We start from the raw sequence: 13,438 nt of genomic DNA on the forward strand, positions 1-13,438 counted from the left end.
ATGTTAATTATTTTCACGGTTATACGAAATGAAACCGGAATTAATTGATTTCCATTTGGTTATATATCTTCACATTTTTCTATACCTAAACGGCTAAACGGTTTCCGAAATCATTTTTTTTATTTCTTTAATATATATACATATACAGTTTTCCTTAGTCGTCTTCCCCAATTCTAATTCTACACTTGAAGTCGACGGAGTTCCATTCTCAGCCCAAAATTTCAGGTAGGTTCGTTCATTAATGTTACAACTTGGCTGATAATCATTTTATAACACTATAAACAATTATTCTTTTCCAAGAGGCTCCATCTGTTGGATTGTTGTACCAAAACCTAGTGTAGGGATGGAAAATAATAATAATAATAATAAAACGAGCCCAACGGGTATACCCGTCGGGTATGAGATTAGTTTAAAAAAGTTTCACATGTATGGGACATGTGCGGGATTAGCCAAAATCATATACCCGTTTAGCCGAACCCAAAAAGTTGTAATATTTATATTTAGTTTTCCGTCTAGTATGCTTTATTTTGATTTTTGTTGCTCATTATATAGAAAAGTAGTTGTTCTCGGGATATGTATCGAGTGATATTATCTATATATTGTATGTTGCAAAATGTGTACATAGTAGAATTATAATGATACTGTATGTTTATGATAACTCTTATACATATGTAATATATTTTATTTTAATTTGTAATAGTTTCAATATAAATAAAAGATATACAATAATTATAATTGTATACAAAAATGAAATGCACTTGGAAATCTCAGCTGATATTTTGCTAACAAACTAATTGGTATACCTGATACCCACGGGTATTGGGCCGGGTATGGGACTGATTACCAAACCCTGGCCCGAACCCGGTCCACTGCCATCCCTAAGCTAGTCACTAGTGGCTATAACATTCGCTCAACATTTAAGCTTTAATCCAATATCTACTAAAATGCCAATTTGTTCGTAAAATTTGAACTTCTGCATCGCCCCCTATGAGTTCAGTGTAATGTGAATTCATCTTTGTCATATGTTCCTTTATATACATATATGTCACATGTTAGGCGTTTGAACTTCATATACTGTATGCATGCATATCAATTGTGTGGTTAATGTTTCATTTGCATTGTGAATGTTAAAGCGACAATGCCATCAAAGTCGAAATCAAAATCATATCGGCTAAAAAGCAAGAAATTCAAATTCGTTCCAAAATCCAAAAAGCAGTGGCAACCAACAAGGAACTGGTTGGAGCTTCCATCAGATTTAATGCTCAACATACTCCAAAGAGTTGATGTCATTGAGCGATTTGAGAATGCTCAGTTAGTGTGCACTGCGTGGCTTGAAATCTGCAAGGACCCTGCCATGTGGAGGGTCATTCATATGGAAGAATATTCAGAGTGTCCATTTGTAAGGGCCGTATACAAAAAGATGTGTAAGCTTGCTGTGGATAGAAGCCAAGGCCAATTGCTTGATTTAACCCTTATCCGCTGTTGCGATTATGAGCTTCTTCAGTACGTTGCTGATAGGTATGACTTGTTACTGCAAATATATGCTCTGTGAAGAAACATTAACCGGACCCCGGACAGATTACTGGTAACCTGGGGGTTGAATAGCTGTTTCCCACGAGGGGTTAGACCCTTGGAAGATGGTTCTTCTGATAACCTGCAAAACAGACACCGTGAGCTCGTCACTGAGAAGGGGGGGGTTCCTCCTTGTGACCACCCTCCGGCGTGAGAATCAGACTTGATTGCTCTTTAAATATAAAAGTATATTAAGAGATTGCTAGAGCAGATATCAGGTATATTATGATGATATAAGATAATGTAATGTTGAGATGATCATACCATTTGGGGTATTTATAGCCGAAGGTAGGTTTCCAAGGAGGTATGGCCGGCTGCTACAGTGTTCCTGTTCATCAACAGTAGCCTACGCACGTGCCCTGCTGGTAGTTGGTGGGTAGGCAGCGGCTGATAGTGACCAGGCCTGCTGTGTACTATTCCCTTTCCACCAACTGCCGGCTATGCACGTGGTATGACAGTAGTTGGTGAGTAGGCAGCGGCTAATAGTGATACAGTACAGGAGCATGCTGCTCGCCATACTGTATCAGTGAGCTGTCGTATCTTTGATCAGATCTTTCGCCCATACCTCGTCAGGTACAGTAAAAGATCCTTCAGTATACGGACTGGCTTATTTGGGCGGGAGTATTCCCCCTCCCGCCTCTGTGCGGGATTGCTCCCGGCTTGGCTCATTCCTTCAGGTGACACTGAATGATCGAGAGCTAAGTGCCTTGTGCGTGTAGCCATGCTGCGCGGGTGGCCTTCCCTAATGGCTTGTATCCGAGGCTGCGGGGACAGGCGGAGTCCTTCACCATTGGGAGGCATTTCCTGCGGGACCAGCTTGCGTACTGCGCGTAAGGACGTCACGTCTCTGAGCATGGTTGGTTCTGCGGATCCAGTTGGTCTCTGCGCAGACTTCCCTGTTTAAGGTGAGTCTTGCGGGTCCAACTGGGCTCTGCTGGGACCTACCTCTTCAAGTCCCCCCAGTCCAATGTTCATCTCATGAGTGTTTAATAAAGTGAGGTGAACTTTTGGACTTGAGCAAGGGTTTTGAAAAGGGTTTTGTAAGGTTTTCCATGGGGATTCTTTCCGCGGAAGTCCTTGTCACTTGCAGAAATGCCCGAGTTTCCTGCTTGGTCTTTGGGTATGATGCGGGTAGGTCTGTAACCTCCTCGCAAGTCAGGAGCATTGAGTCCCAGTTGTATGGATTTTCCATGAGGTTTTGGTAGTTTTGAACATAGTGATCAATTATGTTAAGACCACCAATTCCATCCTGGAGCTTCAAACAACGTAGTTCTCGACGTTCCCGCTATGCGGGGATGTTATTTCCGTTTTCGCAAGCATTGCCCAGAAGATCCTTCTTGGTTTCAATTCCCAGCGGAGCGCTAGGTATGTGAAGGGTTTTGCCTTAACACTGTACCTGCGCTCGTCTTACGGTTACTTTACTTCCAAGGTATTCCTGGCGTCAATTCCCTGCGGGTGCTAGGTATGTGAAGGGTTTTGCCTGAACACTGTACCCGCAGCCGTCTTATAGTTACTTGGTTGCCGAGGTACTTGGCTTCAATTCTCTGCGGGTGCTCGGTATGTGAAGGGTTTTGCCTTTACACTGTACCCGCATCCGTCTTACGGTTACTTGTTTGTCAAGGTTTATTTGGCTTCAATTCCCTGCGGGTGCTAGGTATGTGAAGGGTTTTGCCTGAACACTGTACCCGCAGCCGTCTTATAGTTACTTGGTTGCCGAGGTACTTGGCTTCAATTCTCTGCGGGTGCTCGGTATGTGAAGGGTTTTGCCTTTACACTGTACCCGCATCCGTCTTACGGTTACTTGTTTGCCAAGGGGTAAAGGGGTATTTTCCCGCTTACTTTTTTATATTTTCGAATTTTGAATTTTGAAATTCGAAGAGTTGGTGAAAAGATAAGAACAGTCCAAACCTCTGAAACGTCGTGCGACGGTTTCTTCTGACTGTCAGGACGTGCAGGAAGTTATGGTGACGTGACAGAACATGGTCATTCCAGTCGCTTTTTCTGGCGCGTGGGCACGATTTTTCGGGCGCGTGGCCGCGAAATTACTGGCACGCGTCCTGTCAACAGCTGTTGCCAGCTTGCTTTTTGCCACGTGTCATAGTTTCATTGCACCTTCGATTTCTCTCTCCTCCGCATTAAATTCACCGCATTAATTGCGATTACTATATAAAGGGGGAGAGGGTTATTTGTAATCCATACTTTTCACTCTTCTCTTCATCTTTAAGGCGATTTCCGGCGAATACTCCTTTATTCAATCGAGCATTCTCTCGAAATCGTTCTTTTCTTCCTCTGCAAGATGTCTTCTCGTGATGCTGAAGCTATAGCTGACGACAGGGGTACTGCTGGCGAGTGCCAGTGTGCTCTGCCCGGCGATCAGTACCGGTATGTTGTCAGGAAGTTCATGCTCGATCATCTCGAGCCTGAGTTTCCTGAATCCCACCAGACCGTGTACGATGCCCCCAGAGGCAAGATCGGGGTTTATGCTGCATTTTTTGTCTATGGGAATCTTAGATTCCCATTGACAAAATTTGTTTACCGTGTCCTTGAGAGGCACGGTGTTCATTTGACCGAGCTGCACCCCATGGCGATCGCCAAGATTCGCCATTTTGAGTGGGTGTGCCAGATTTTGGGCATCGAGCCCCATGTGGACCGCCTGATGACCTTCTATACCTGGAGGTGCATCCAGGGGTGGTACACCTTGACGACCCGTATTAAGGGTCTGAAGATTTGCGACACCGAGCGCAGTCTTCGCGCGTGGAAGCAGGAATTCTTCTACATTTCTGCCCGCGCCATCCCCCTTGCCATGAAGTTTAAAAATGGCCAAGCGATACCGAGCCTTCACGCCCCCAACTACCAGGAGGCGGAATGGTTTTCGAAGATATCCCGGATCCAATCTCCGGTTTACCGGTTTGCGGAGTCCGGGATGGTCATGTTAGGGATGAGCCGGGTGTGGAAGGATGCGTCCCAGGTTCCCATCCTTCTCGAATACGGTTTGAACTCTATTCCCTATGGTATGTCTTGTCTTTCTTTTTGATACAAGTTTGTCTTCTAACTGTTTCTTTTCTTTCAGAGGGAAATAATTTGGAGTCGCTTCTGTTCCCGCGGGAAACCGACGGTCCCGCGCGGATGGGTACTCGTGCTCTGGACGAGGGCGAGTTGCCCATCCTGGAGCAAACGGCGGATCGCTTTGTGGAGGTCTATCCGCTGGGCCACGAGATCCTGAGCCACCGGCGGCCAGGTAAGGCGATATTCTTTCCTCAATCTCTCAATGCTGTACCCGCTGTTGGAATTCTTGACCTGTCTTCTTCTGAGGAATCCTCAGATGCTCCTCCATTGGTGCGGAAGAAGAAAGCTGCTGCCGGCGGGAAAGGGAAGGAGAAGGCCTCCACGGCTGGTCCGGTGGTTTTATCTGACTCGGAGTCAGATAGTGAAGAGGTGGCGGGGAAGCCCGGTGGTGAGAAGACCACTGTTCCGGAGGCTACGACCGTTACCTCCGGAGAACCAACGAAGACGACGGTGACCGGTACCAAGAGGCCGGCTCCATCGGGTTCCTCCCCGCCCGTCCGTACGTTCAGGGTCAAGAAAACCCGTAAGTACAATCATAATGTCTTTGCAGATTTATTACTTCTTAAATTTATCTAACACTTCCTTCTTTGTGCAGGCGTGGATGTTGACGCATTCCGGGGTGAAGCGCAGGGGAGTACCTCCCCGCCAATGACGGTAGGCTCGGTCAGCCTTCCTGAGGCGTCGACCCAGGCGCCTGCGCCTGCATCCGCTGGTCCAGTTGCTCGTTCCTTTGAGCCAACTGTTCCGGCCGAGATGACGTCACCGCCGGCCGTGAGTGCGATTTTTACAGCATCCTTCACGGAGCCGGCGGTTACTGCTGCTGCTGAGGAGGCGGCGACTGCGGCGGCGACCACAACGGCGACCACGGCGGCTGCCACCATGCCCGCGCCACCGGCACCTACGGCCGGACCATCAGGTACGCGCAGGGCTTCCCGCCGATCTTTGCCTCCTTCCCGTCTGCCTGACCTGTTGGATGGATTTCCTTTAGGTTCAGGTGATGGGTTTGGCGGCTATCGGCCTGTCATTGACCCTACAGGTGCGTAGGGTTCCTATCTTTTTCCCTTATGTTTTTTATCATCTTTTCCTTACTGCCTTTGTTTCTTTTGCAGTGTCGGATTCCAATGAAGTGTATGTTCCGCGATGGAACATACGCCGAGGAACAACCCTTCGTACCCCTGTGGAGTGCGTGGACTGGGCTCGCCACGCTGCTCCTCATGGTGCGTTGGGGGAAGCCATGGCTAGCTACCAGGAGGGTAGGCTAACCAATGAGCTTCGGGTTCTTCAAGCCCGGATGCAGCCGCGCGTCGAGCTGCTTTGTCGTGAAAACGACAAGTTGAAAGCAGCTCGCGCCAAGGACGTATCTGAGGCGCGTGCTCTCCGGGAGGAGAACCAACAGCTGGCGGCAGCTGCCGCCGACAAGGAGAAGGCCTTCAAGGCCCTCGAGGTTGAAGTTCAGGCGCGACTCGAGGCCCGCTCCAAGGCTGCCCAAGCTGTGAATGAACAGCTTCGGCTGGCCAGGGAGACTGCGCGAAACGCAACCGAGAGGGCTGCCAAGGCTGAAGCCGTTGCTGAGCCTTTGCGTGTGGAGAATGAGGAGCTCAAGGCCAAATTAGAGGCTCTCCAACGCGCTCATGATGCCTTGGCAATGGAAGATGCCAAGAAACTCCAGGAAATCTTGGACCAAAGAGGGGTGCTTGACCACACCGAGTGGAAGGTTAAGGGCGTCGAAGAGGCTGCCGCAAAGGAAGTTTTACTTGCCAACCTTAACAAGAGCGAAGCCGAACGCGCCCATAACGAAGCTCAAGCTGCCCTCCAATGGCTTCTTCGAGAAGCGTTGCCTCAGGTATGTTTAGCTTTATCTTCTCGCTTTTCTTTTGTAAGAAAAGGTTCTAATACTTGTATTTTTTCTTTGTAGGTTGTGCGTCGGGTCTTTTCAGAGACCTCTTACGATGATGCTATGACCGCAGCCCTCAACGCTTCTCATGAGGATGGGGAAAAGGCCGGCTTCCTGCTTGGTCTAGGGTTTGTTGAGAAAGGCGTCCCGCCTTCCAACTTCCCTTTGTTCGATGTGGATACCGAAGCCATTTATGACCAAGCATTGAACCAATACGCCGCATTCCCGCATCCAGTGGTGGAAAAGGTGGACGAAGTAGCTGCTGCTGATGATGGGTTAGCTGTCCTCAAAGCGTTCCTCGAACCACCCCGTTCTTCTGACGGAGCGGGTCCAAGTGGAAGCGGCCCTGAAGCTTGATCCTGAAGATCCCTTCCCATTGCTAAGACTTGTATAGTTTTATTCTTTTAGGCGGGTAGTTACCCGGCCATTCTTGTAATATATTCTTGAAATATTAATCTTTTTGCGTATAAGATTGTTATTTCCTTCTTTGGGTTCCTTGCTTTATAAACTTATGACTTGCATACTTAGTTTAAATTAGCAATTTTCCAAGTGTTTAGAATAAGAACCTTTGAACGTGGTTGATAATGGGTTAAAGTTTCGCTTCCTCCTTCGTGATTGTGCGGGTAGAACCGTCACTTGCACTTGGTAAGATGGCTAAACTTTAACCTTCATCTGACCTGCGTGTAGGTTTTCCTTTTCGAAATTTCTAAGGCATTAAGATAAGTTAACCTTTGAACGTGGTTGATAATAGGAAGTCTTGCTTCCTCTTTCGTGATTGTGCGGGTAGAACCGTCACTTGCACTTAGTAGGATGGCAAAACTTTACCATTATCTGACCTGCGTGTAGGTTTTTCTCACCTTTTGAGGATAAGTTAACCTTTGAACGTGGTTGATAACAGGAAGTCTTGCTTCCTCTTTCGTGATTGTGCGGGTAGAACCGTCACTTGCACTTAGTAGGATGGCAAAACTTTACCCTTATCTGACCTGCGTGTAGGTTTTTCTCACCTTTTGAGGATAAGTTAACCTTTGAACGTGGTTGATAACAGGAAGTCTTGCTTCCTCTTTCGTGATTGTGCGGGTAGAACCGTCACTTGCACTTAGTAGGATGGCAAAACTTTACCCTTATCTGACCTGCGTGTAGGTTTGTCAAGTTATTGGGTTTGTGCGGGTAGGACCGCCTTCCCACGCAACGACTTCACGTAATGTGAACGCCGTCACCAGTGTTGCATAGTTTAACCGTTCGACGCGCGGTTGTTGATAGGTTATTACTCAGTTTCATTTAATGATTCATGCGGATAGACCGGCACTTTCATTTAATGGGATAATTGAATTCTTCCCCTTCAACTGACCTGCGTGAAGGTTTGTCAAGTTATTGGGTTCGTGCGGGTAGGACCGCCTTCCCATGCAATGACTTCACGTAATTATGCGGTGAAAACCGGCATATTAGTGTTCAGAAAAGTATAAATGTAAAATCATCAGCTTCGATGTTCTTAAAGAGAATCATTTCCATTAGAAGTGGCTCTTGGCCTTTTCTTTACAAATTGGAATTGATTTACATGCAGACTGTGTAAATGAGCTCCCTTCCATATTGTTGGGATGGGAGTGCCATCGAGCCGATACGCACCTGGTTCGGGATCTCGTTCTTTACGCAGCATGTAGTCTCGATTTTGAAGCTGGAATTGATTCGTGTTTTCCCCAGCTGAGGTTCTATACGCACCCGCCTGCTCAGCCTTTATTGTGCCACGAGGTGCGCGAGCGTCCCATCTCTGACAAATGCTTCGACCATGTCCTTTACGTCTATGCATTCTTCAGTGTTGTGGCCTTTTGTCTTGTGGAAGTCACAGTATTTGCTCCGATCAGCATCGTGACGATGTCGGATTATTGGAGGCTTTGGCCATGGGAGCTCTTCAGTGGCGAATATCTCAGTGACGCTTTTGGTGAGTGGCGTCCATCTGGAGTTCCGGTGCGACTGTACATTATCCCTTCCGCCCACTCGATGTTGCAAGCCGGATGAGGTGTCAAAGTTTACCCTTGACTGCCAAATGCCTAGCTTTCGCTTTTTATTTAGTCTGGCGGTGAGGACGTTGTCTTCTCTCGTCTTCTGAGTGTAGAGGTTTGTGCTCTGTGGGAGATCTCTACCCAGTTGCTTCTCTGTTTCCGCATAGCGTTTTGCTGCTGTCATGATGCCATCCCATGTGGATGGCATGCCATCTTTACCCGTTAGGGTGCGGATAAGCTCTGGGTCATGTGCGCCCTGGATGAAGGCAGCGCGAACAAGATCTTCGCTGATATTGCCCAAACTTAGCTTCTTTGAGTTGAAGCGAGTGATGAAGTTTGGCAGAGATTCATCTTCCTCTCGTATGCATTTGAGGATTGTCCATTGCTCCTCGGTATACTTCCGTTGTTGGCTGAAGTGTTGGCTAAACTTCTGTTGGAAGTCTGCCCAGTCGTAGATGTGGTTGACCGGTAGACGATCAAACCAAGCTCTAGCAGCCCCAACAAGCGTCATTTGGAACATGTAGCACCACGTGGGTTCCGTCCAATTGCTGACGGTTGCCCCCGCTATGAACCTGTTCAAATGATCGTCTGGATCAGATAAACCGTCATATGTGCCTATGTTAGGCATTTGTTTGGCACTCTTTGGGGCGATTGCTTCCGCAATGTCCCTTGCAAACTTGGACGTTCCTGCATTCGCAGCGTTTGGTCTGAACGTTTTGGAGAAGTCTCGTGGACTTCCACCTGTGCTTTTTGGTTTGAAGGCTTGTCCAAAATGCCTTTTCGGTTGGGATTCCGTTTCCTTACGCTTCCCTTTTGCCCTATGGCGAGGGTTCGCGTCGGAGTCGGATTCCTCCGAGTCATCCTCCCAGTATTCGAATTCGTCGGCCTGTTGCACGGAACGCAAGCGTTCGTCCAACTCAGCCTGGAATTCCTTTTGTCGTGCCTCCGCCCATGCCTTAACTTCATCGACAGTCTGGCGGGGGAGTCTTCGTTTCTCAAACTGGGTATCGGTGGATCCCAGTAGGCGATCATTTACTGCACTTGCCCCAGCTTTGGTAAGTGGGGTAGTGTTCGTAAAATTTACTTCACTTGCCCCGGCTTCGGTAGCCGGGGTAGTGTTAGTAAAAACTGTGTTGCCGGTATTCCCCCCAGTAGCTGGGGTTGTGGTTACCGGAATTTCTCTAACCATCTTTGTAAATGTTTGAAAAAACTGGAGAAAATTGTAGTTCTAGCTTTATGCACGGATGGCGCCAATGAAGAAACACTAACCGGACCCCGGACAGATTACTGGTAACCTGGGGGTTGGATAGCTGTTTCCCACGAGGGGTTAGACCCTTGGAAGATGGTTCTTCTGATAACCTGCAAAACAGACACCGTGAGCTCGTCACTGAGAAGGGGGGGGTTCCTCCTTGTGACCACCCTCCGGCGTGAGAATCAGACTAGATTGCTCTTTAAATATAAAAGTATATTAAGAGATTGCTAGAGCAGATATCAGGTATATTATGATGATATAAGATAATGTAATGTTGAGATGATCATACCATTTGGGGTATTTATAGCCGAAGGTAGGTTTCCAAGGAGGTATGGCCGGCTGCTACAGTGTTCCTGTTCATCAACAGTAGCCTACGCACGTGCCCTGCTGGTAGTTGGTGGGTAGGCAGCGGCTGATAGTGACCAGGCCTGCTGTGTACTATTCCCTTTCCACCAACTGCCGGCTATGCACGTGGTATGACAGTAGTTGGTGAGTAGGCAGCGGCTAATAGTGATACAGTACAGGAGCATGCTGCTCGCCATACTGTATCAGTGAGCTGTCGTATCTTTGATCAGATCTTTCGCCCATACCTCGTCAGGTACAGTAAAAGATCCCTCAGTATACGGACTGGCTTATTTGGGCGGGAGTATTCCCCCTCCCGCCTCTGTGCGGGATTGCTCCCGGCTTGGCTCATTCCTTCAGGTGACACTGAATGATCGAGAGCTAAGTGCCTTGTGCGTGTAGCCATGCTGCGCGGGTGGCCTTCCCTAATGGCTTGTATCCGAGGCTGCGGGGACAGGCGGAGTCCTTCACCATTGGGAGGCATTTCCTGCGGGACCAGCTTGCGTACTGCGCGTAAGGACGTCACGTCTCTGAGCATGGTTGGTTCTGCGGATCCAGTTGGTCTCTGCGCAGACTTCCCTGTTTAAGGTGAGTCTTGCGGGTCCAACTGGGCTCTGCTGGGACCTACCTCTTCACTCTGCAATCTGCATTAGTGTTTTTTTAATCAATTTCAAATATGGTGCTTAATTGTTTTACAATATTTCAAAAGTTTCTTTTGTAAAACATATAAAAAGAAAAATGTAATGGAAGTTCAAATGGTCATATATCTAATGTATAAATCTTCACTTGTGTTCTATTATTGTTTTCCATCTTTTTTTAATTAGTATTGCAGAGCTATGATGGTCGTTTGAATAGCCCGTTAATGACTTTTTGCTACTTTAGTCTTACTTGGTTAGTGTTATAATTCTGTTAATGGCGTATCAGTTTATGTTCTTTATTTCTATTAACAGATCAAGTCAGCTTAGATGTCTAGAAATCGTATACAACTTTGATGAAAATGATGTACTGATCAGTAAAGCTTTCAATAAGTTCTCATTATTGGAGGAACTCAGCCTTTTGGGAATATGCATCATGGAAGAAGATATTGAAGCTGTTGGCCGCTATTGCCCCTTGCTAAAAACACTCAAAATGAACCAAAAATCATTTATGTATTGGAAGGATGATGCTGATTATTATGGTGATGATGTGTACATGAGTGCTTTCAATGAGATAGCCCAAGCAATTGGGAAAAACTTACCTAACTTAACTCACCTTGAACTCATTGGGAACTGCTTGAATAACAATGGGTTACAAGCCATTTTGGATGGTTGTTGTCACCTTAAATCACTCGACTTGCGTCAGTGCTATTACCTTGATCTAAAGACGGACTTAGGGAAAAGATGTTATAGACTGATTAAACATCTGAAACTTCCTCATGATTCTCTCGAAGGGTATCTACGTGCTTATGATATTGTAGATGACACTGATGATGAATATGAAGGATGCTCTGAGTATGATTACACATCCTATGATAGTGAAGATGATGATGATGATGATGATGACGACGGCAGCGATGATGGTATTGGTGGTGATGATTTAGCTAATTATATTATCTTGAAAGAGATGATGGCTTTCATGGACATGTTTGGATAAATTGGTATGCAGAAAGGTAAGTCATCGTATAGATGTTACCTAAACATTTATAAATGTATATCATTATTTTTAATTAATTACAAGATACTAACAGTGGTTTATGTTTTTGTTTTGAAGGTGTAGGTAGTTGTCTGCGACTGCAAGAACAATACAGTCTTCTTTTTGGCCATTTTGAGGAAAGGTAATTTGTGTCACTAATATCCTTCTGGTGATATCTTTAATGCTAGGAAACTTTGTTGAATATGTAGTTGTTTGTTTGGATTTGTTCATGGAACTGGAAAGAATTTCGTTAATGGCTGTAGAACTTTTTTGAATCGGTCTTACCAACTATGATAACATTTATTGTTTATCTATTCATCGTCACTCAAACCACCCTCACGCATAACATGTTTGCGTATATAGGTTTGAAGGTTATCACTTATCAGTACCCCGACGATCTAACTTAACACCTCTTGAAATTCAAAATGATAAACTTTCTCTGCATCTTTCTTCACCCATTCTAATTTCTAAGCTCTTGGATATTGCCATACGCCTCTGTAGGCTTTGCTCTCGCTCGTGAACGATATTGGATTTGTCTATGTAGTGATCAACCATCTAGAAGTTTTATCGGAAGCAACTAGTCGGTTCTCCAAATGCCCGTTGCCTTGCTGTTGATTTTACCACATACGAGTAACTGCATATGATATACCTTTCAACTTTGATTAGTTATCCGGTATAAAATCATTTTTTTTTATCCAGTCTGTGGGTTATTCCCTAGGTGCGACCGGTTCGTTGGCTTTTTCAATTATTAGATAAATTAAATTTTGCAGTTGCCTTTTGGTTCAATAGCATGAGGTGATGGTTAAGATTTGTGATCTTAATGTTTCAGGTTCAAAACCTGACTCTCCGTAGTGGTTGGTTTTCTTCTTAATGGTGTTCATTGGTGAGTTAGACATTGAGCGTCAAAGTCAATATGAGCGGTTGACATCCTGTCTTAGGAAGACTCACTCGGGTATTGGGGTAGTTTCAAATATTGATAAAAAAGATAAATTAAATTTAAGTTTTATGTAGCTAATTGAAAATATGTAATTGAATGTGTTTAATGTGTTTTGAAATTAAATGGTTGTTTTAATGCATAACTCGATAGTGATGGACTTAACACATGTTTAATGTTTATATAGCGTTACTAAATTTCTTTGCTTGCAGCGGTCATCCTAAGTAATGAGGTTTCAAGTAGTACTATTGGCATTGCCACTTGGACTATCTATAAATAGGTGAAAGAAGCAAATCACGACACGTAAGCAATAAGGTGGTACATGTGTTTTCACCTTTCACATTCACTTGAGCATTCTATAGAAGGTGTGAGTAAAATTGGAAAAAAAAAATAATACATAGAGTAGGAGATGCGTGACTAGTTAATAATTAACTAAAAATTGAAAAAGTAATAATAATAACAATTGTGACCCATGGTGATTGTGTTGTAGTGGTAAGAGTGAAAAGCATGCTGAGCTGGCTTGGCGTGGGATTTTATGGCCCACGACGAACCATCATAAAGCTTAAAAGTTTGTAGTTGTAGAAAAAAAATGGTGCTAAAAGGCTTTAGGGGTTAACGTTTCAAGTTGCACATTAATGCCCCTAAATGACTTTTTTCCTAATGAAAAACTAGCAAAATCGAGCCACATTGGTAATTGTGCTTACATGTTT

The 13,438-nt window shown here is 45.4% G+C and overlaps 1 protein-coding gene across 1 annotated transcript; it reads left to right on the top strand.

Annotated features, from left to right (window-relative positions):
• Positions 1-1,138: 1,138 nt before the first annotated feature.
• LOC143599015 (putative F-box/LRR-repeat protein 9) lies at positions 1,139-12,152 on the top strand. Its single transcript, XM_077077084.1, has 3 exons — positions 1,139-1,518; positions 11,074-11,775; positions 11,873-12,152. Exons 1-2 carry the CDS (start codon positions 1,139-1,141, stop codon positions 11,753-11,755), a joined length of 1,062 nt encoding a protein of 353 aa, XP_076933199.1. The 3' UTR covers positions 11,756-11,775; positions 11,873-12,152.
• The last annotated feature ends 1,286 nt before the right edge of the window (positions 12,153-13,438 follow it).

Source organism: Bidens hawaiensis, unplaced genomic scaffold, assembly GCF_021521415.1.
Source record: "Bidens hawaiensis isolate Kalapana, Puna unplaced genomic scaffold, B.hawaiensis_p1.1 tig00051386_1, whole genome shotgun sequence".
NCBI lineage: Eukaryota > Viridiplantae > Streptophyta > Magnoliopsida > Asterales > Asteraceae > Bidens > Bidens hawaiensis.

Coding starts and splice junctions, on each gene's coding strand:
- LOC143599015 (XM_077077084.1), top strand. CDS start 1,139: ATGCCATCAAAGTCGAAATCAAAATCATATCGGCTAAAAAGCAAGAAA. Junction 1,519..11,073: donor CTTCAGTACGTTGCTGATAG/GTATGACTTGTT, acceptor TTCTATTAACAG/ATCAAGTCAGCTTAGATGTC.